The sequence below is a fragment of the Lethenteron reissneri genome, chromosome 45, assembly GCF_015708825.2.
Source record: "Lethenteron reissneri isolate LAM-NWPU_2019-01 chromosome 45, ASM1570882v1, whole genome shotgun sequence".
NCBI classification, from domain to species: Eukaryota; Metazoa; Chordata; class Hyperoartia; order Petromyzontiformes; family Petromyzontidae; genus Lethenteron; species Lethenteron reissneri.
The window spans coordinates 9,916,378-9,937,973 of record NC_083823.1 but is presented as its reverse complement, the minus strand read 5'-3'; the positions used below and the strand labels follow the sequence as shown (position 1 = coordinate 9,937,973).

The 21,596-nt window shown below is 54.9% G+C and overlaps 1 protein-coding gene across 2 annotated transcripts in view; it reads right to left on the bottom strand.

Annotated features, from left to right (window-relative positions):
- Positions 1-3,837: 3,837 nt before the first annotated feature.
- ACHE (acetylcholinesterase (Yt blood group)) overlaps positions 3,838-21,596 on the bottom strand; it is a 57,136-nt gene continuing 39,377 nt past the window's right edge. For both annotated transcript variants that reach the window (XM_061570363.1, XM_061570364.1), the window contains exons 3-6: positions 18,494-20,181; positions 14,956-15,575; positions 13,342-13,502; positions 3,838-12,563 (exon numbers count right to left, since the gene is read on the bottom strand). In XM_061570363.1, coding sequence (XP_061426347.1) covers positions 12,436-12,563; positions 13,342-13,502; positions 14,956-15,575; positions 18,494-19,432 — 1,848 coding nt within the window. In that variant the 5' untranslated portion in view covers positions 19,433-20,181 and the 3' untranslated portion in view covers positions 3,838-12,435. The remainder of the gene's footprint in view (positions 12,564-13,341; positions 13,503-14,955; positions 15,576-18,493; positions 20,182-21,596) is intronic.

Below are 21,596 nucleotides of genomic sequence, written 5' to 3'. Positions count from 1 at the left end.
TCGTTGCTGATGCCTCCACAGTGCTGGGCTGCAGGCAACCACGTGAACTGCCACGACCCGTCGTGATGAAGATGATGGCGACGATGATCAAACGTAATAATTGACATTTGTAAGGTTGCATTTCATCCATAGATCCTCCCAATGCGCCACGTGTATGGGATGCAGGAAATAAACAGAACCTCCAGGGTAAAGGCCAGAACTCAACTAAACGATTTTTTTTTACCAGGTAAGGTCCACTGAGCTAAATAGCTCTTTTTCAGAAGCAACCTGGCCACAAATGATAGCTCAACGAAGTAACTTGTCGCGTGGACATTTATAGCAACCAAATACTTTGAACGCGTGTTTCTAAATGTGGAGTGTAAACCCGGATGACCCGGAGAAGAATCCACGCGACCACTGGGAGAACACGCAAACCCCAAATACACAGCAGGCGTCAGGGTCGGGATCGAACCCACAACTTTCTGCACACCAGTCGAGGGAGTTAACGGCACCCCGCATCTAACCCGGGGGGGGGGGGTGAAGGCCAATTTAAAGAAGTGCGTTTTAAAGAAAAAGGCGAAGCATTCCAACCCTTGGGGAGCTGCACTGCCAAAAGCGCCATCAACCGTGCAGGGGCAGAGCCTTGACCCCCGAGTCCGTAGCAGAAGGCGAGCCTTGATGTCAGGAACTTCGTTGGAGCATACACATGGAAGCAGTTCCTGATGACGATCACATTGATGCTGATGATGATGAGATCGACGCGTTAATGGTGATGACCACGATGGCGATGCTGATGACGATGATGGCGCTGATGATCTCCATCATCATCGTGAAGATCCCACCAAGCCCCACGTGTGTGTCGTGTGTTGTGTGTGTCGTGTGTTGTGTGTCGTGTGTGTCGTGTGTGTTGTGTGTCGTGTGTGTTGTGTCATGTATGTTGTGTGTTGTGTGTGTCGTGTGTGTTGTGTCATGTATGTTGTGTGTCGTGTGTTTGCCGCGTGTGCACAAGAGACAGGCGGCGGGGGGTAGTCAATGACCGTAGCGGTCGCTGTATTACCCCGTGGCCGTGGGCAGCACGGGGGGGGGCAGCACGTGGGGGGGGGGCAGCCCGGCCTCACGCACGGCCGCTGGCTCACAGGGACACAACGAGGCGCGGGACGAGAAGGATCGTAAATCATCATCACACGGCAAGGAAAAACAACAAACGCGCGAGTTCCCGCAGTAACGACGGTGCTGCTTCTGCTGCCAGTAGCGGTGATATTGGGGTTGGTGAAGAGGCCTACGGTGGGAATGATTTTTTTGTTCTCATTTTTTTTTTCAAACTCTTGGTGCTATAACAGATGCGAGTGTCATCGGCCGTGGTGAGGTCGAGGCGCAGGTTGGACCCCTCGTGTCGAGCGGAGCTTCTCAACGCCCCCTCGATTCCACAGCGCAACAGATAACTGGGTGCGCCTTCATCCAGCAGCAGACTGACCATGGCAAATGGTGATGCTGATGATGAGAATGTTGCGTGTGTGGGTGCACGCGGCTTTTTCGAGTGGTACGCCGCCACGGATGGACTTGATGCCGTCATAGCCACGTGGAATGTGTCCGTCTATGAGAAGGTGTTATTTCGATGACTGTCCGTCCGTGTTCATTTCAACGCCGAGTGCGCCCATGTGATTGTTCTACGCTGATGGCTGCGGGTGTGCGTGTGTTTGACTGATTGTTATTCTCTTCTTTCTCTGTCTCGGCGTTTCCTGTTGATTAATTCGAAAATACTGCGGCGCACTGCTGGGGCTATAGCACAGTGACACACCGGGGGTGACACACCGGGGTGACACACCGGGGGTGACACTCTGGGGGTGACACAGCGGGGGTAACACACCGGGGTGACACTCTGGGGGTGACACACCGGGGTGACACACCGGGGGTGGCACACCGGGGTGACACAGCGGGGGTAACACACCGGGGTGACACTCTGGGGGTGACACACCGGGGTGACACACCGGGGTGACACACCGGGGGTGACACACCGGGGTGACACTCTGGGGGTGACACACCGAGGTGACACACCGGGGGTGACACACCGGGGTGACACACCGGGAGTGACACATTGGGGTGACACACCGGGGTGACACTCTGGGGGTAACACTCTGGGGGTGACACACCGGGGGTGACACACCGGGGTGACACACCGGGAGTGACACATTGGGGTGACACACCGGACGTGACACTGGCAATTGTTCTTATTTAACACGTGGGCTTTCGTGGTAGTCGAGTTGTAAATGTTGTGGTGGGTTTACTCTCCATCACGCAACCGGTGTGTTGAATTAGTAAGTAACGGATTGGCACGTTTTGTTTACATGACCAACCCTTCTAATTGGCTGTGTCGGGTGGTGGCGGGTGAAACGACAGATTCATATTTACACGATGTAACCCCAAAAGAAACCCCCTCTACAGCAGCGATTGTTCTCCACTGGTCTCATTCCCACTGCGCGCCCTGGCGCGGGGCAGTCCGCTCGTGCCACTCACGAGAGAGACGCGAGCGCGTGTTGGGGTCGCGTCTGTTATCGCATCATCATACACCAGTTGGTCAGGTGTATGTGTGTGCGTGTGTTCATGTGTGTGGGGAGCGGTGGTGGAGCGGTTAGCGTGCTGCGCTACGAACCCTGCGACCCGAGTTCACAGCCAATACCAGTGACGATTATCTGAATCGGTGCTGGTCCGCCCCTAGGTCGACTCAGCCTCAAATTAGTACCTGGTAGGGTGCGTAAACATCGTCACTGGGGAGACAAAGGCGATCGGGCGTGGTGCTGGCCACCCACCCCCACATGTACCGTTCCGGCCTTCATAGGTGCTCGCTAACAGCACTTGCCCAAACAGTCTGTGAAGGCTACACGGGGTATCTTCGTCTTTGTTTGATGTGTGTGTGTGTACAGAGACTCGGGTTCAATCTCCGATCGTGCGCAGCGTCAGCGAATGGCGAGACATCCGAACCTGTCCAGGTCTTCCCCTAGGTCGACGCAGCCTTAAACGAGTATCTGAGCTCACGTGAGCTTGTTTTATTGTTGTTGTTGTGACAGCTGCGGGCAATCCGTGAGGTCCCCATGCCTGCCACGTGGTCACGAGACGGAAGGAATTTGTGTTTATATTCGGTAGCCTCTTACACGGAGAGAGGTGCACCGCTACCTCGCGTGACACCACGGGGCCCGCGTCCTTGAGTCGCCACAGTCGGCACGAGGAGGCGGCGCGCCGTATCGCGCGTCCCCTGCACGTGGCGTCCGCTGCTTCGCGAGATCGAATCGCAAATTTCTGACTCGGTCAGCGGAGCGAGCGGAGAGATGCCGAATATGGTGCGGCCGCAGTCCTGGTGGCGACTGCCGCCGACCCGCCAGAAGCCGAGAAGCCGGGGACAGGGGCCGCGTGGGTGTCCGAAAGCCGACCGTCCTTGGGTCTATCATCAACACTTGCGCACGTTACGGTAATGAAGTTAAACACAGCGATACCGGGTACACAACTTGGAGGTTGGGAATTGGATGAGGAGGAGGTTGTGATGGGAGGGACGCGGTGTGCGTCGTGGAGGAGGTTGTGATGGGAGGGACGCGGTGTGCGTCGTGGAGGAGGTTGTGATGGGAGGGACGCGGTGTGCGTCGTGGAGGAGGAGGGCAAGTGACCGAGATGTGAATTCTAATGGCATCCAGACGTCGGCTAGCAACGGGAAGAGAAGACCCCAAGCCACGTGGTGTCTTGTTTGTGGTGGTTGTGATTAGACTGTGAGGAGTGGTCCTTGAAGGTCCGCGTATCAGATGCGCAATGTGATCTGACAGAAGGAAGGAATCGACGGCGAGGTGCAGCATTGGCCACTACCACCTGGTATCGAGTTAGAATGCAGCAAAATCATTTATGGAGCACATCGTAAAGTATTGGCACTGTAATATACGCATATATATCATTCCGAAAGTATCAAAATTACATTTGGAAGTATAATAAATATCTTAAATACATACAGCATGCGAATAAACACTTTTTTATCATATGCTATTATTTTCACGTAGTGGTTTCTTTCCTTAAGGGTTAATTAGCAATGGAGGGGAAGAGGGGTGTGGGTGGGGGAGCAAGAGGGGGGAGCAAGTGGGGGGGGTGGGGGAGCAAGAGGGGGGGTGGGGAGCAAGGGTGGGGGAAGCAAGAGGGGGTGGGGGGGTCAAGAGGGCACACGGGAACGGCGGCGAGTCGTCACGAGTGGGCAGGCGTCCCGCAGTCGCGACGCTCACGCGGCGCCCTTCGTTGCAAGGCCACCCCCCACCACCCCCACCATCATCGTGCTGCTGTCACAAACCACCCCCCCAATGGTTTCAAACTACGTGGCGGTGCCCCGCGCAGCACACACTGATGGTGACGTCTTATCGGAGTCTCCGACAACCACGGGGCTTCTCAGAGTTGTTTCGACATCTCCAGAATTGGTCGATTTCGGGGGTGGGGTCCCAAGCCTCGTTCTCAAGAGGGGGGAGGGGGACCGAGGGAGGGGGGAACGAGGGGAGGAGGGGGGAAGGAGGGAGGGGAGGAGGAGGGAAAGGGGGGAGGGGGGAAGGAGGGAGAGGGGAAGGAGAGAGGGGGGAGGAAGGGAGGAGGGAAGGAGGGAGGAAGCAGAGGGGAGATGGCGGATCACTAAATTATTGTTGTTGTTATCGCGCGAGATGCTCGAAATGGCTGGAGATGATCGTGCCAGCCCAGGGGGAGACAGCGCCACGTGCTCTTTCTGGTGGCGACACGGCGCGTCGCTCGGTGGAGCACCCCGTTGGAGGGAATCACGTACGACCACAGCAAGTTGACTGCTCCCCCTCTCCGTCTCTCTCTGTCTTTCTCTCTGTCTTTCTCCGTCTCTCTCTCTCTGTGCCCACCGCTTCGTCGGCGCAGCCCCTCGTGTGAGCGGTGACGATTTGCGCGCATCCAGGACTGGCGCTTCGTGTGCCGCGGAATCTCAGCCAGAAGAAGCGCCACACGCCTCACCTCGACCGACCACTCCAATACACTGCGACAATGCAGCCGGGGGGGGGGGTGAGGCTCCCACCCAGTGGCAAGTGTCCCTACGCGGCAGCACGAGGCATGACACACAGCTGGCGGCTTGCCAGTGGGGCGACGATGCCCTCGTGGCGCAATAAGCGACGCTTGCGTGGGGTAATGATTTACGTGGAATGCTTCACATTGTTTAAACCGAGACGTGGACCGTGACGGCCGGCGCACGGCGCCTATGAAGGCCGCCACGCCGCGTTGAAGCTACCGCCCTGCGGAGTGTTTCGCCTTGGCTGCACGCCCGTCCAAACCTCCCTGCGCTGCTGCCCTGGGCCACGCCTCGCCAGCGGCCCCCCGTGCCAGGTGTCGTGGCTCCTCTGCGGGGTCCTCACAGTCCCTTGCCACAGAAACACAACCCCCAGGTACAGGACCCACACTGAGACGTTTTGAGGCTCACCGAAGGCTCTCCTGGCCACACAAAGGACACCGATTCGCATGACCATCTTTGCGCCACGCGCCCGAGGCGTGGAGCTACCGCTGTCGTTAGAGACGGGCGACTGTCCAGCAGTGGAGAGATGAGGACAACGCAAGGCGCGGGCCAGAGTGAGCGACATCGACTCGCATCGAGGCTCTCCCGCGCGGCCTTGGTGAAAGGGGCCGCTCAGCAATGGGAGGGGCTCCTGCTGCTCAAGGGGCCTTGGCCTCCCAAACCTCGCCACGCTGGTCACCGCATGCCGGTGAAGGAGGGAGACCGGCGACAGGGTGGTTCGTGCACTGCAGCAGTCCAGAACATTGCAAATCCCCATTACCCCCCCCCCCCCCCCACAGTGTGAGGGTGAATCCCACTCTCGCCTGAATCCCACTCTTCTCTCAACCCACTCTCGTCTCGATGCAACTCAATTTTAATCCCACGCGAGTGCGACTCCCACTCGGGGCGATGCCGCTGAGCGGGTCTGTCTGCTACGGTAAATGCCAGTGGACACAAAGACGATGCCTCACTCGTGAAGGCTCACATTTGTAAAGGTCACGTGGAATATATGCGATCAGGAGACGAGAAGACGTTGTGCACGCGTGCGTGTGTACGCGTGTGCGTGTGTGTGCACGTGTGTGCACATTTATCAGTAATCGTGTGTATACATGGAGAACGGTGGTGTAGCGGTTAGCGCGCTGCGCTAAGAACCTGGCGACCCGGGTTCGATTCCCGTTCGCGGCCAACACCGGTGACGATTATCTGAAACGGTCCTGTCCCTCCTCTAGGTCGACTCTACCTCAAATGAGTACCTGGTGCGGTGTGTAAACATCGCCGCTAGGGAGACAAAGGCGGCCAGGCGTGGTGTTGGCCACCCATCCTTCTTCGTGTGCCGTGCCGGCCTTCATAGGTTCTGGCTAACAACACTTGCCCCAACAGTCTATTTAGGCTACGGGGGATCTTGTCGTTTGTGCAAATGTGAGTGTATCAGTAATCCTGTGTGTACATGTGTAGCGTTAAACATGCTTTGCCCCGTCTGCTACAGCAGAGGTGTAGGGAATTCCAACAGGGACTACATAGGTGAGTTATGGGCGCCACGGTGGCGAGATGTTAACTTCCTTGCCTGGTATACAGGAGGTCGTAAGTTCGATCCCGACCCTGACGCCTGCTGTATATTTAGAGTTTGTATTCAGTATTCTCCCCGTGGTCGCGTGGATTTTTCTCCGGGTCCTCCGGTTTTTCGTTTAGAGTATTTGGCTGTTATAAATTCCCACGTGATAAACCACTTTGTTGAGCTGTCATTTCTAGCGAGGTCACTTCTGAAAAAGAGCTCAGTGGGCCTTAACTGGTAAAATTAAAAAAAGCTTATAGTTTATTGACCTGGTCAAGACCTATGATACCATCAAATAGGCCAGGGCTCTGGGTTGTTCTTCGTGCATTCAGAGTCCCTGCCTCTCTGCTCACACTTATTAAGGGCCTTCATGATGGTGGACAGACCCAGTTAAAGTGTGTGGCCGGGAGTCGGAGCCATTCCCTGTTCACCTGTGTGACATCGATGTCCTCTGGCTCCGACAAATAACATGTTTGCGAGCACGCAGTTGGAGAAGCTTTTCATGGCTGTACCAGAGGCATTTACATCTGGTACAGATTCAATAGGAGGTTGATCGATACTCGGGTGCAGTAGAGGGATGGCTCCCTACTGGTGAAACATGTTATGTATGTATGTTTAACTTCTTTCGCACCGTACATAGCCAACCGTGCTAATCTGAGGTGTTATGTAAGCCTATCTGGCAATTTCCGATACTCTGAGAAGTTGGAGACTACTGCTGAACCTGGAGCATGCCACTCCAAAACAAAGCACCTCCCTGGGTATTTTATGTCATCAAACACTCCTCCACCTCAACTCCACATGAGCGATGGGTCAGTTGTGGAGAAAGTGGAGGAGTTCCCATCCTTGGGAAGTGTGCTCGTTCCAGTTTGACAGCACGGGTCTCCCTCCGAAGCAGTCGAACGTAATTATTTGTTCATCGACTGCGTGACGCCACGTGGAAGCTACCTAGCCCGTCGCCCCACATGAAGCTTCAGGTCTTCTCGGCTACAGTCATGCCCTCCCTTCTCTATGCCTGTGAAACGTGGAGCTCTTGAAAGGAACATCTGCGCCGGTGTGAAACATTTAGGCTCACCTGCCTACAGTCCATCCTGGGTTTGACCAGGCTGCATGGTGCGATCTCACAGATCCTTGAAAGATCTGGACACAGTCCCATCAGTGAGTTCCTCCCGCAGGCGAGGCTGAGTTGGCTGGGTCATGCAGTCCACAAGCCCAGCTATCAACTTCTGTTTGACCGGGTAGAGGGGGCTAAACGGGCGCAGCACATGCTCGAGAAGATTTGGGCTAATACGGTACAGGACGACGTGAAGCTGAGTGGACTTTCCGATGACCTGTACCAGAGATTTTAAGATCGGCCTCTGTGGAGGAGACTCGTGAGGGACGCTACTGGGCAGGTGGAGGCAGTTGCCCTCCGTAAACAACAGAGGGCAGAGGAGAGACGCTCACAACAACGAGCGGAGTCGGGCGACTAAAACGCAGCAAGTTGGCATAGTGGGGAGCACATGTGGTGCATCTGCCGATCATCTCAGTCAATGATCTCAGCACACCCGGGTCTGTTCCTTGACCTTCTCTGCACTTCGCCTGGCACATCAGTCCACCCATGACACCCGGGTCTGTTCCGTGACCTGTCAGAGAGCCTTCAACATTTTACGTGGCCTCAACGTGCACCAAGCCTGGCACAAGCGTTGTGATGTCACCACCACGTAGTAGCGAACGGTGGCTGTTGTTGTGTGCGTATGTGCACATGTGTGTATCTGCAATCATGTGTGTGCGTGTGGTTGCGTGCCGAGCATGGTGTTGGCAACCCACCCCCATCCGTGCCGTTGCCGGCCTTTATAGGTGCTCGCTAACAGCACTCGCCCCAATAGTCTGTGCAGGCTATACGGGGGATCTTTGTCTTTATGTGGTTGTGTGTGTATAAACGCATCTGTGTGTGCGTTTGTGTAGACGTGTATGTAGATGCATGTGTGTAGACGTGTGTGTGCGTAGACGTGTGTGTGTCGACGTGTGTGTGTAGACGTGTGTGTGTGTAGACGTGTCTATGTGTGTGTGTAGACGTGTGTGTGTAGACGTGTGTGTGTGTAGACGTGTGTGTGTAGACGTGTGTGTGTGTAGACGTGTGTGTAGACGTGTGTGTGTAGACGTGTCTATGTGTGTGTAGACGTGTGTGTGTGTAGACGTGTGTGTAGACGTGTGTGTGTGTAGACGTGTGTGTGTGTGTGGACGTGTGTGTGTGTAGACGTGTGTGTGTGTCTAGACATGTGTGTAGACGTCTATTTGTGTGTAGACGTGTGTGTGTGTAGACGTGTGTGTGTGTAGACGTCTGTGTGTGTGTAGACGTGTGTGTGTAGACGTGTGTAGACGTGTCTATGTGTGTGTAGACGTGTGTGTGTAGACGTGTGTGTGTGTGCGTGGTTGCGTGTAGACGCGTGCGTGTGTGCACTGGGCGTGCAATTCTTTGACCTCAGGAACTCGACCGTCAGAATTCTCCGAAATTCCACTCGCGTCGTCTCGTTCCCCCGTCTCGTCACTACTCGCTACTTCCATCTCGTCTCCACTTTGTTTACTCTGGTAGCTTCGCAAATCGTTTGCATATCATTTGCATATCATTTGCATACAAGCAACAAATGCCCCGCTAAATTCTTAGGCTCGCTCGACTCAACACGTGCATCGTGATCATGGGAATCGATGGATCGATTAGTAAACACTGGCAACTAATGTATCCATGGTGGTGCCGCCACCACCACGGAACGGGTGGTAGAAACTAGGATGTGATGCGTGGAAGGGGGGAGAAAGAATGAGGAATGGGAAAAGGAAGAGGGAACGAAATGGAAAAAAAGGATGGGAAAATGAAGGCAGGGAGGGGAGCAAAAGATTCAGGAGAGATGAGGAGGAGGCTACATCAGGGCCTAGACGCTGCTGCATGGGGACGTAGCGGCGTCTGTTCTCACAGGGGGCAGGGCAGAGGGGAAAGGGGTTCAGAGTGGGGGTGGCCACACACAGAAGTCACGTGGTTTACTGGAGGCTTGAGCTGGTTTAGAGAGAGAGAGACTCAGATGAGAGAGGAGGGATTCAAAGTCACGTGGTTTACGGGAAGCTTGCACGCACGTCCGCGCGTTTGTGTGTGTGAAAGGAGACAGAGAAAAAGCCAGATGGATTCCTAGCTTCCTCACTGGACGAATGGACAGGTGGACAGTTTAGTTAGATACACAGAGAACGTACCGAGGCGTATTGCACGGCTTGTTCTGTACAGGGAGTTTGGTTCTGTGGCTGACAACGCTGTATATATAATATAGAACGCGCTGCTGTATAACACTCAACGCGTTGTTATATAATAAACCCACACGGGTGCTCTCGGCTCCCATGGCAATTGGAGACTCGTGGGGTTCAGAGGTCTCTCATCACCGAGCGGTAGCACGGTCTGCCACTTGAAGGCAGAGAGGTTCGCGGTTCAAGTCCAGCGGCCCGGCCCCGATAAATACTGTAGTTGTGTAATTAGCGTAATAATAATACGACTACTACGCGCCGTCTGCTTCACTCAAAGTCCCCCCCCCCCCACCCCGGACGTCATTCACAAGAGTGGGCCACCGTGTGCCAGTGGCAGAGTTTTAAACTGTTCCAATTTCGAATGTGACCCTGCAACATGACTCAATGGAGGGGGGGGGGGGGGATTACACACACAGAGGACGCAACCATCGCCCCCTACTGGCAAAATAATGCCCCGAGTCACTCTCTTGCGAACGTGGCTGAACGAAAGCAAACTTGAATCATGACGAAGGAAACCCCCAGATGGGAATAGAGTCAAGAGCCTGTAGGGACACTCCAGCGGCCCAGCAAACAGTAGTGGTTTCAAAACACGGAGCGGATAAATGAGGTATGGCCACCGGAGTAGCGTTTGGCTGCTGCTGGGACGCACAGTACGTACAGATTCTCATAAACGATTACACAACCCGGCACAGAGTTCACACACGGTGAAACCTGAGCCTGTGCCCTTCTGGTTTTGGGCTCCGTAATCCGCAAAATAAGAACTCCGTGCCAGGTTGTGTGTCACGCCAGTTTCCCCATGTATTTGGCCAGGGCTTGGGTTAGTGGGGCTGAGGGGAAATTGACCAATGGAGAGAGATTCCAGTTGAATTCTAACTTAATGGAATTTTTACTTAATCATAATATATTTTTTCGCTGAGGCTGCATCATGACTCGGACAGATTTGTGTCGGTAAGAACCCTCCACCTGCCCGGCACGGTAAAAACATTTTTCCTTTAATTGTCACGCGGTTTTACGAGCGTTCTAACAACGCGCCAATTACTGTGGATGCTTCGGCTCAACTCGCCTGGTGAGTTACAGAGCAAAATCCTCGCAGCCGAAATTGAGCGGCAATTAAGAATCAATGTCCTTTTTTGCCGATCGATGTTTAGGGTCAGGGTTTCTGGCTAATGGCATTAGTGGCATGTGCGGGGTAAGCTTGGGCCTAATCACATTGGCGCTATTTGCATGGCTAAATTATTCTCAGCTCAAACCCCCCCATCCCCCCAATGCCCCTAAGAAAACATCACCAATTGTAAATTGAAATCAGTTTCGACATTTGTCAATAAATAATGAACATCCACTCTTTCAAGAGACCAAAAAAAAAGCATGTATCGTATAAATGGATTGGACTCTTTGAACATCCTGACCGAGCATTGATCGCGAGGTATTCAATCAATTGTGAGCTCGCGCTATTGGTCAGGTTTCACAGTTGAACCTCTCTCATTGGTCGATTCCACTCCCCCCCCCCCCCCACATACTCCACACCCCCCACACCCCCACCCTATGATGGAATTCAGGTTGACTCGATGGGTTGTTCCCACGCTAAGAGTTGCACCGCGAGAATCCCCTCGGGGTTGTCAGATCGACTCCGCCGTGGAAGTGGAAGGCCGCGGGGGGTGGACTCCCAGCTCGTGGCCGCCCCCCTCATGGTCTCTGTGTGTTTATGACCCTTGAAAATCTACCTCTGCGAGAGTCGGGGATTGTTAAACAACAACACCGTCGCCACCATCGTCGCTGATTGTTGATCGCGCGCATGCTAAACGTTGGCCCAAGGTTGGTTCAACGTTGGCCGAACAGTTCCAATCACATTCCAAAGTTGGTTCAACGTTGACATGCCAACGTTGGTTCAACGTTGACATGTCTACTGAGCCTATGCTGCAGGTAGATGCCAAATTTGAGCCGCAAAAATCATGATAATACAATTCACAGTTATAGCTGTAGGTGTGTGCGCGTTTCTCCGACGAGCACACGCGTACAACACGGGCGGTGGCATTCTGAGCACGCGACTCACAATCAGAACGTCGCGAGTTATCATTCCCCAGCTGGGAATCAACTCATTCCATCATCGTCCTCCTCATCCCCCCAGGGTGGATAAAATCGGTAATGCTCTGTGGGTTCATCCACCGCAGGGAACGTCACGACCCTCCCGCGTAGCGCTTCGCTGATCCGTCGCAGTTCGGATGGGGGGAGGGGTTGCGTATTCACTCAAACATGAGGAGCATAGCGGCCCCTCGTGGCTGCGGACGTCACACCAACTAACCCGCGGCGACGCCCGTGGTTCGAGCGAATCTATGTTTAGGGGGACTGCTCGTTTGAGAGGCAGCTCACTCTGATGGGTCTGCTGCTACCGCTGCCAATGATGACACTAATGACGTACATGCGTGTGTCGAACTTCTGCCGCACCGTACGTAGCCACCGGCGCCAATCAGAGGTGCGGGGAAAGACAAATAATAGTCGTGGTATTATCGACGATCACACTGATGGTGATGTCGCTGACGACGATTCTGATGATGATGTTAACAATGTTATTGATCTCCCCCCACCACCCCCCCCCCCCAGCCGTCCCCCTCATCGAGACACCTCACAGGCCACGCGCGCACTCCTCTCGCTTGGAGCTGAAGTGGTCGAAGTGCGACTTCCAGTCCAGCATGTAGCCGCTCCAGCGGGAGAACTCCTCCTTCCACTGGCGCTCGGCCTCGTCCAGCGTGGCTGTGGGAAAAACACGCAAAGGCAAAGGTCCCCTCCCACACCCCGCGTAGTCTTTAACGGACTGTTGGACAAGTGCTGTTTGGCGAGTAGCACCTACAGAAGGCCCAAGACTGGTTCAGATAATTGTCACTGATATTGGCCGTGAGCGGGAATCGAACTCAAGTCGCCGGGTTCGTAGCGCAGCATGCTAACCAAAGCTGTCAGTGAGCACCTATGAGGGCCGGCACAGCACACGAGGAGGTGGGTGGCCAACAACACGCCCGGCCATAGCCTTTTTCTCCTGAGTGACGATGTTTACACACCGCACCGAGGAGAGGACCAGGACCAGTTCAGATAATCGTTACTACTATGGGCCGTGAGGAGAATCGAATTAGGGTCACCGGATACGTAGTACAGCACGCTAACCGCTACACTACCACTCCCCTCACACACACACAAAAAGACAAAAACAAAGATCCCCTGCATAGGCTTAACATACTGTTAGGGCAAGTGCTGTTAGCGAGTACCTATGAAGGCTGGAATGGCACACGAGGGGGTGGGTGGCCAGCACCACGCTCGGCCACCTTTGTGTCCCCAGTGGCGATGATTTTACACACCGCACCAGGTACTCATTTGAGGATTAGTCGACCTAGGGGAGGCCCAGAACCAGTTCAGAAAATCGTCACTGGTGTTGGCCGTGAGCGGGAATCGAACTCGAGCGGCTGGATTCATAGCACACTAACTCTCACACACACATGCACACACGCACACACACATGCACACACGCACGTGTCCGCACCGGTGCTCTGCATGAGCTTGGGCATGAAGCGGTTCCAGAAGGCGCACTGCTGCGAGCGGAGCCCCGTCTGCACACGCGCAGAGAACCCCCCCAGGGCCATGATCTGGGGGTTCTCCGCGGAGAAGGTGGGCCACTCCGTGCCCCCCAGTCCAGCCGGATTCCTGGGGGGCGCGGTGGGGGGAAGGGGGAGGGCAGGCACACGCACCGAGAGACGCGGGGGATGTTTCGACGATCGCTGTGTGCCGGTGTTACGCTGAGGAGCTGTGCGTAACCCAACCGGTAGCATGTATTGCATATTTACAGGTTGGCGTCACAAATTGGACTAAATGTGAAGCATTAACCGCCCCCACCCCTCACTGGGATCGTTGCGCTTGTGGGTGCACAGCGATGGCATCACCTCACTCTGTTTAAGGCCGGAAACACGATTCTGGCAATCACCTGACGATCTTACACAAACATACTTTTTGTTATCGTGAATAATATTGGTCGCGAAAGCCTACGTGTTAAATTAGTCTGCGTCTGTTTGACGCATTGGGTTCTGAATCTGGTTGCCAACAGGATGCACCATTTCGAGCGTGCGGACGCGTGCATTTTCACTCGTACGTCATATCGAAACGAGATGGGAAGAATCGCGTTAACAAAGTCGGGCAGCAGTACTGGTGGCGATGTTGCTGCACGTGTGGCTGCCTCGAATCCAGCTACTGTGGAGGCACCAGCAGCAGTGAGGGGTTGGTGGACGTTAATAAACTCCCTTCCATGCCAGCGTCAATGAGGAGCCATACCCTGGCTCGCCTGGAGAATGTGGTTACAGAAAACTGTGGGATAATAGGAATATAATCTGTTCCTTCCGTAAGTGTTGCCCCCTCGCATGCATATTTCCTCCCACGTGTATAAACACTCAGTAATTGGCTGCTAATGTCTTTAATATGTAGGGAACCACAGAGCTTGGGCAATTGGTAGCGCGAGCCCACCGCCTGGCTGGCTACTGCCTCCCGCTCGTCCGTGGTTCTTCCTCCTGGTGCCTCTCTCTCTCTGTCGGGAGTGAGCCAGTACCGTGCGGTAGCCGTCACATGCAGCCTTACAAGTTGCAATTATGATCATCGTCATCATTATTATTGTGGAGTTTACATCACTTTGCGTACGCACCGTGCATTACGAGCCGCAAAGTCACCGGTAAAACCTCCCATGCGTCAAACCCCACGAGCATCGCCTGCCCCCCCCCCCCCCCCCCCCCCCCCCACTATTTAAAAACTAAAAAAAATATTTTACCAAGTAAGGTCCACTGAGCTATATATAGCTCTGTTTCAGAACGCGACACAGCCAACAAATGCTTGCTCCACGAAAGTGGCTGATCATCACGTGGAAATAGCAGCCAAATACTCTTAACGCATGATGTTGATTTTAAATGTGGAGGGAAAAACCGGAGGATCTAGAGAAAAATCCACGCGACTACGGGGAAAACATGCAAACTCCAAATATACAGCAGCAGGCGTCAAGGTCCGGATCGGACCCACAACCTCCTGCATACCAGGCGAGGTAGTTGCCATCTCCTAGCCACCGCGGCGCCCCACTACTCCGTTCCACCCGCACACCCCACGCGTTTCCTCTTCTCACCCGGTCTTGGCGAAGTTGGCCCAGTAGCGCATGATGTTTCGGCTGAGCGCAAGCTCTTCGGCCGTGTAGTTGAGGCCCTGGTCGACGGGCAGACCAAACACGAACTCGATCTCGTAGCCGTGCAGGACGCCCATCCACTCGGGCCACGCCATGTTGGAGGCGCGGTGCTCGAAGCGGTACACGTAGACGGCGCCGCCACGGGCCGCGTGGACCCGGGCGGCCTCCTGCACGGGGCATACCACGTTCAGGTCGCCCACCATGGCGTCGAGCGCGTCGCGGTTCTTCACGCGGTCGTGCTCGTCGTTCCAGTCCGTGTACTGCAGCACGGCGGCGTCGCGGCCCAAGTCGCTGATGTACGGCAGGCACATGTCGACGGCCTGCAGGAACTGCTCGCGTGTGATCAGGCTGTCGGCGTCCTTGCTGAAGCCCGGCACCTCGTAGACGAGGAAGAAGGAGCCCTCGTTGAGGTTGACGCCCACCAGCAGGTCCGTGTGGTTGAACGCGCCGCGGTCGACCAGCGTGGACGGCGCCTCGGCAATGAAGTCGCCGTCCACCACCGGCACGAACGGGAAGCGGAAGACGCTCGTCACACCAATCACGCTCCATTCGTTGTCGATGATCTGCGCCACGGGGTTCGGCGTTGTTCATTAACGAGAATAACGACTTATTTTTACACGGCGCCCCTTTGTTGACAAAGCGCAACCAGCTGTGCGAGTTGATTTATTGTTGGTCAGATCGCCGTGTAGGTATCACGTCAATTGCTTCGCTAGAACGTTGCACCACCCAGCGGCAGAGCCGATCACATCTGTGGAGGCAGTGGCTAGGGTTGGTGGATCACGCACAGATGGTTGTGAAACTCCCTTCCCGTGGGCGTCGAGGAGCCATACCCTAGCTCGCCGCCAGGCCGTATAGCAAAGTGTGCACTGACATCATCTGTCGCTTCTGTGTGGAATAGAGCGTTGCTCCCTCACACAAGGCGTGGGTTGTCTCTGGGTGCTCTGGTTGCACACCCATTAATTGGTTGAAAACAACATCTTTAAAAAATCTAATTTAGAGGTACCCTCCTCAAATAGAGTAATTGGATTCTCCTGCAAGATTAATCATTCTGTGTTGTGAGTGGTGACGAACAGCCAACCACCCCTTGTGCGATCGCCGCTTTGCCAGAATAACAACACACTGCACGCGTGCTCTACGTGTCTGTACACGGAATTTGCTCTGGGTTGTCACACGCATTACATCGTGATCGGAGGGGGGTGACCCCAGCGCCGACTGGGCACATGAGACCACCAGTGACTGCTTCAAATGTGGATTCTCTTATCTTATATCAACTGCATTTATATAGTGCATTAACCAAGGCAATTTACAGATAATTAATAATGTTACATATGAATGTAATATTGGAGATGAGGTGAATAAACTAGATGTGAGGAGGCGATGGGGGCAAATCTGTGATGTGTGAATTCATTGACAGCAAAAATGATAACAGTAAACGATGATGAATGGATTGAATGAATGGGGAAAGGGAATATGAAGAAGGAAAAGTAACGGTGATGGTTATAAGGGGGAAAATAAGGGGGTCGTGGGGTGATCTCGGGAACAAGAAGTGAGTTTCGAGTGAGGAGCGGAAACTAGTGAGCGAAGGCGACTGTTTAATGTGGAGGGGAAGTTTGTTCCAGTGAAGGGGGACGGGCGAGAAGAGAGAGAGAGAGCGACAGCGTGGATTGAGCACAAGGAGAAGGAGGAACAGAGAGGGAAAGACGGCAGATGTACCTCGCTTAGCGCTACCCCGCAGTTATAGCTGCTCTTTGTCTTTGAGAAAACTTTTGTACTCAAAAATAAATAACGAAGAAAATCCTAAAAATTCTACAAAGCTCTTACGAGAAGAGGGAAACGCACCCAGAAGCCACTGCTGTTTTTGGCATTCGCTCGGCCAATGAGAGCGACGCACGCTCGAGCCAACCAGCCAGCATGAGTAAAAAAAAAAAGTTTAATCTATTTGTTTAGTCGGCCTGAGAACTGACACGAGACGAGGCAAGAGTCTCAGGCTCCACCTGCAAGAGACCGAGCTAGGATTAAGCCTGGTCTCCCCGCCCTCCATATGAGGGGAGTACAATAAGGTGCACCCCTCGCTACCCCCCCCCACCTCCCCCTATGGGGATAGACAGGACAGTAGTTCCTCACGAACCACCGGGGTTTTCAGTAAACCTCACCCCCGCGGTTGGCGAGGGATTGCTGTGTAGTCAATCACAGCCCCGCGGAACTTTTGTCGACAATAAGTTCACTCGGTGCGTGTCGGTCCCCCCCCTACCTGTGTCCCTTCTCCCCTTGATGTTTACACACCAAGTACTTATATAAGGCTGAGTCGACCTAGAGTAGGACCAGGACCGGTTCAGATAATCGTCACTGGTGTGAGCGGGTCGCCGGGTTTGAAGCGCAGCGTAACGCTAACCCCTACACTACGACTCCCCCTGAGCACTGTGCTCCAGCAATCTCCTGCTCGCAGTCCCCGCATGTGTGTGTGGGGCGTCCCGAGTCCAATTCCCGCTCACGGCCAACACCGGTGACGATAATCTGAACTGGTCCTAGGCCTCCCCGAGGTCGAATAAGCCTCAAATGAGTACCTGGTGCGGTGTGTAATCATCACCGGTCAGGAGGAAATGGCGGCCAGGCATGGTGTTGACCACCCACCCCTCGTGTGCCGGCCTTTATAGGAGTTCGCTAACAGCACTTGCTCCGACAGTCTGTTCAGTCTATACGGGGGATCTTTGACTTTGTCTTTGTTTGTGGGGCATTGAGCCCAGTTCTCCTCCACCATCTTTGGGACCCGGGCCTTTAGTCTGCACAGTTTTTGAAACCACCACACCTCCCCACACCTCCCCACCCCTCCCCACCCCTCCCACGGTCTGTGCCTCATGCCGGGTCTCTTGGTGCGTTGCTTCACCCACTCGGTGGGGCACTGCGACCACTCTACCCCCCCCCCCCTTCTCAAAACTCGGTTGCATGGGGAGGGGGGGTTCGGGACTTGTGTCCGCGGAGTTTCTGTACAACCGCCTCCCCACGACACGGTTTGTGCTCTGTACTGGGCTCCTATTTAAATATTATTTAAAGAAAAAAACGTTAAATAAATCGTGACGTTTATGGTTTTCATCATAATGTTTATGTTGGGTTGGGTTGGATCACGTAAATATTAAATGTCGTTCCACCACCACCACCCGACACAACCAATGAGTAAGGCTTGTCACATGAACAATTAGTTACTACTCCAACACACCGATGTGTTGGAGAGTAAACCCACAATATCTCGAAATCATAACAATGATGTCAACGTGTAATGCTGCCACCACAACATTTACAATTTGAGTACTGTGACGTTTCGCTGGTAATTACACATCCAGCATCGTCGGTGGCCGGAACTAGGGCAGAGTTCACATATATCCAGCGACCATACAAACCAGCTCCCCACAAACGGTGAACCGTCCCCCCCCCCGTGACGTCCTCCCATCCCCCCTCCCCCCTCACCCCCCGCCCCTGCCCCCACCTGCTGCGGCGGGCACGAGTGCAGGCAGCGCACCAGCTCCGCGTCGTCCCCCGTGGGGCAGGAGAGGGCGGCGGCGAGCGCCCGCGCCCTCCGGCGCGCCTCCTCGTCACTGATCGTCACCCAGGGCGCGTTGGGCGCGCCGCTCTGCAAGATGGCGCGCGTCACGTAGCGCCGGCTCCGCGGTGACAGCACGTGCAACCCCACGGATGCGGCGCCGGCGCTCTCGCCGAACACCGTCACCGACGCCGGGTTGCCGCCGAACGCCTCCGCGTTCTCGTGCACCCAGCGCAGCGCCAGTTGCTGGTCGAAGAGGCCCGCGTTGCCCGGCGCCTCGGTGCTGCCGGGCAGAGCTAAGAAGCCGAGGGCGCCCACGCGGTAGTTCATGGAGACCACCACGACACCCTCGCTGTAGGCCAGGTACTTGCCATCGTAGACGTCCAGCGACGAGGTGCCGTAGACGAAGCCGCCGCCGTAGATCCACACCATGACGCTGGCGTTGCGCGGGCGCGGCGAGGGCACCCAGAGCGTGAGCATCAGGCAGTCCTCGCTCATGGGCGTGTTGGCGTTCCACATCTCGGTACCCCAGAAGCCCGGGAAGGCCATGTCCATGTACTGGAAGCACGAGTGGGGCGGCTGCGTGGCGCGCAGGGTGCCGGGCCAAGGCTTGCGCGGCTCCGGTGGCAGGAAGCGGCGCTCGCCCTCCGGGGGTTCGCCGTAGGGGACGCCCGAGAAGACGACGACGGAGCCGGTGAGGACGGGCGCGCGGCGGCCCATGACGCGGCCGGCGCGCGTCACCGCGAACAGCTCGCGGTCATCGTGCTGCTGCTGGGATGCCGGGCACGGCGATGCGCACAGCAGCAGGAGCAGCAGCAGCGGCGGCAGGGGCAGCAGCGGCAACAGCGGCAGCAACGGCGGCGTCGTAAGAGACGGGGGAGGCATCGTGCAGGAGGAGGATGAGGAGCGACGCGACGAGACTGCCGGGCCCACTCTTTGTTGGAGCGACACCGGGGCGGGAGACGGTGGGATCGGTCGAATGTTGGATTTTTGGGGAGGTTCGATGGGATTGAGCTGCGTGAGGTTTGGCGAGGCGAGGTTTGGTATTTTTTGTCGATATCAGGTTCGATGAGACGATATTACAATTCACAGTGTTAAGGTTCAAATGACAATAACATAATATCTATATAAATGTGGTTCAAATAAATAGGACGAGAATTTGGTCAATAAAATTTAATTTGGTTCGACTGTGATTATACTTTGCTTTGAGGAGGATAAAGCTGCTGCAATTTGGTTAAATTGCCTTTGGGACGAAGCAAGAACCAGCGCGTTGCAAGCGTGTGGTCAACAACAATGCACTCGCGTCTGCTCTGGCGCTCACGCGCACACCCCGTTTGGCGGTCACAGGAGCATCGGACGACTTGTCGGGACGATCTTCTGGCCGTCACGAGCGGCGACACGAAGAGCCCTTCCCCGCTGCCCCACCCCAGCTCGCCAGCGTCGCCGCCGAGTGAAGCCTGTGGCGGCCCCGTGAGGCTGCAGACGCCAGCGGGCGACCACCCGAGCCTGCCCGGACGCGTGTCCCCACAGCGGCGGAAGAGATCCGGAACGCCTCTCCAATGGTTTCGGTTCAGTTCCAGGCACGACGATGAACGTCTCGACTCCCAGCGTCGCGGCTTGCGGTCACCCGGGTCCTGCGCAACCACAGAGATGGGTGGGGGGGGGGGGGTGAGCGTGGGAGAGGGGGGAGAAGGGAAAGGAAAAGGGTGAGGGGAGGTGACGGGAGATGACCGCTCGACAGTAACACTGAGTTCACGTGCACTCAACCACCGCGACGCGCTCACTCACCCACTCACTCACTTAACCACACACTCACGAACCCACCCACTTCAAACCCACACAAAGGCAAAGATCACCCGCATACTCTTTGGTTCTTTTGGTAAAGTCACGTAGGTATAAAAATAAAACAAAAAATAATATATCACGACGTGTTGATCGCAACACAAGGGGTCGTCCTCAGGCGGAAAAAATTATCCAGGAGTAGAACTGCTGAACCAGCGAGAGAGCTGTTACGACAAGAGGTTATTTACGTGGCGAAGGGCAAGCAAGCGGGGTCTGAGCTGAAAAGGAATATCATCCCTGGACGCAAGCACGTCAGTTGTGTTAATGGGGGAGATTAGGTAAAGAGAGATTAGGGAGAGAGATAAGCATGAAATGAGCTTCCGTCGCCGAATAAGAGTATCGTCCCCGCATATGCGCACAGCAGCAGTGTTAATCTCCATGCCTAATCTCTCCCATCAACATAATGATAATCTCCCATTAACACTGCTGCTGTGCACATATACGTGGATGATACTCTTATGCACGACGGAAGCTCATTTCATGCTAATCTCTCTCCCTAATCTTTCTTTCCCTAATCTCCCCTATTAACACAACTGACGTGCTTGCGTCCGTGGATGGAATTCCTTTCCAGCTCAGACCCCGCTTGCTTGCCCATCGCCACATAAATAACCTCTTGTTGTAACAGCTCTCTCGCTGGTTCAGAAGTCCCACTGCTGGATTATTTTTTCCGCTTGAGGACGACTGCTTGTGTTGCGATCGAAACGTCGTGATATATTATTATTTTATTTGTTTTTATACCGACGTGATTTTACCGAAAGAACCAAAGAGTATGGATTCCTGCAGTCACGAAAGCTTCAAATCAAGATCACCCGTATAGCCTTAACCTATGATGGCCAGCACGGCACACAAGTGGCCAGCACTACGTCTGGCCACCTTCATCGCCTGAGTGACGATGATTAAACTCTTGAGGCTGAATCCACCGAGGGGAGGCCCAGGACTGGATCAGATAATCGCCACGTGGTGTTGGCCGTGAGCAGGAATCAAACTCCGGGTGGTTTGGATCAGAAGTGCAACGCGCTAACTGCTGCACTACCGCTCATCCACACTCTCACCCACACGCTCACCCATCCGCTCACCACACTGCAGGTCACCTCACTTCTCTTTCTGCTTCTTCCCTCGCACCGCTCCACTGTGGAATCCCCATCCTCCCATCATCACCACCATCATCTTCCCCCCCAATCTCTTATAATAGCCTCGCTCAATTCCA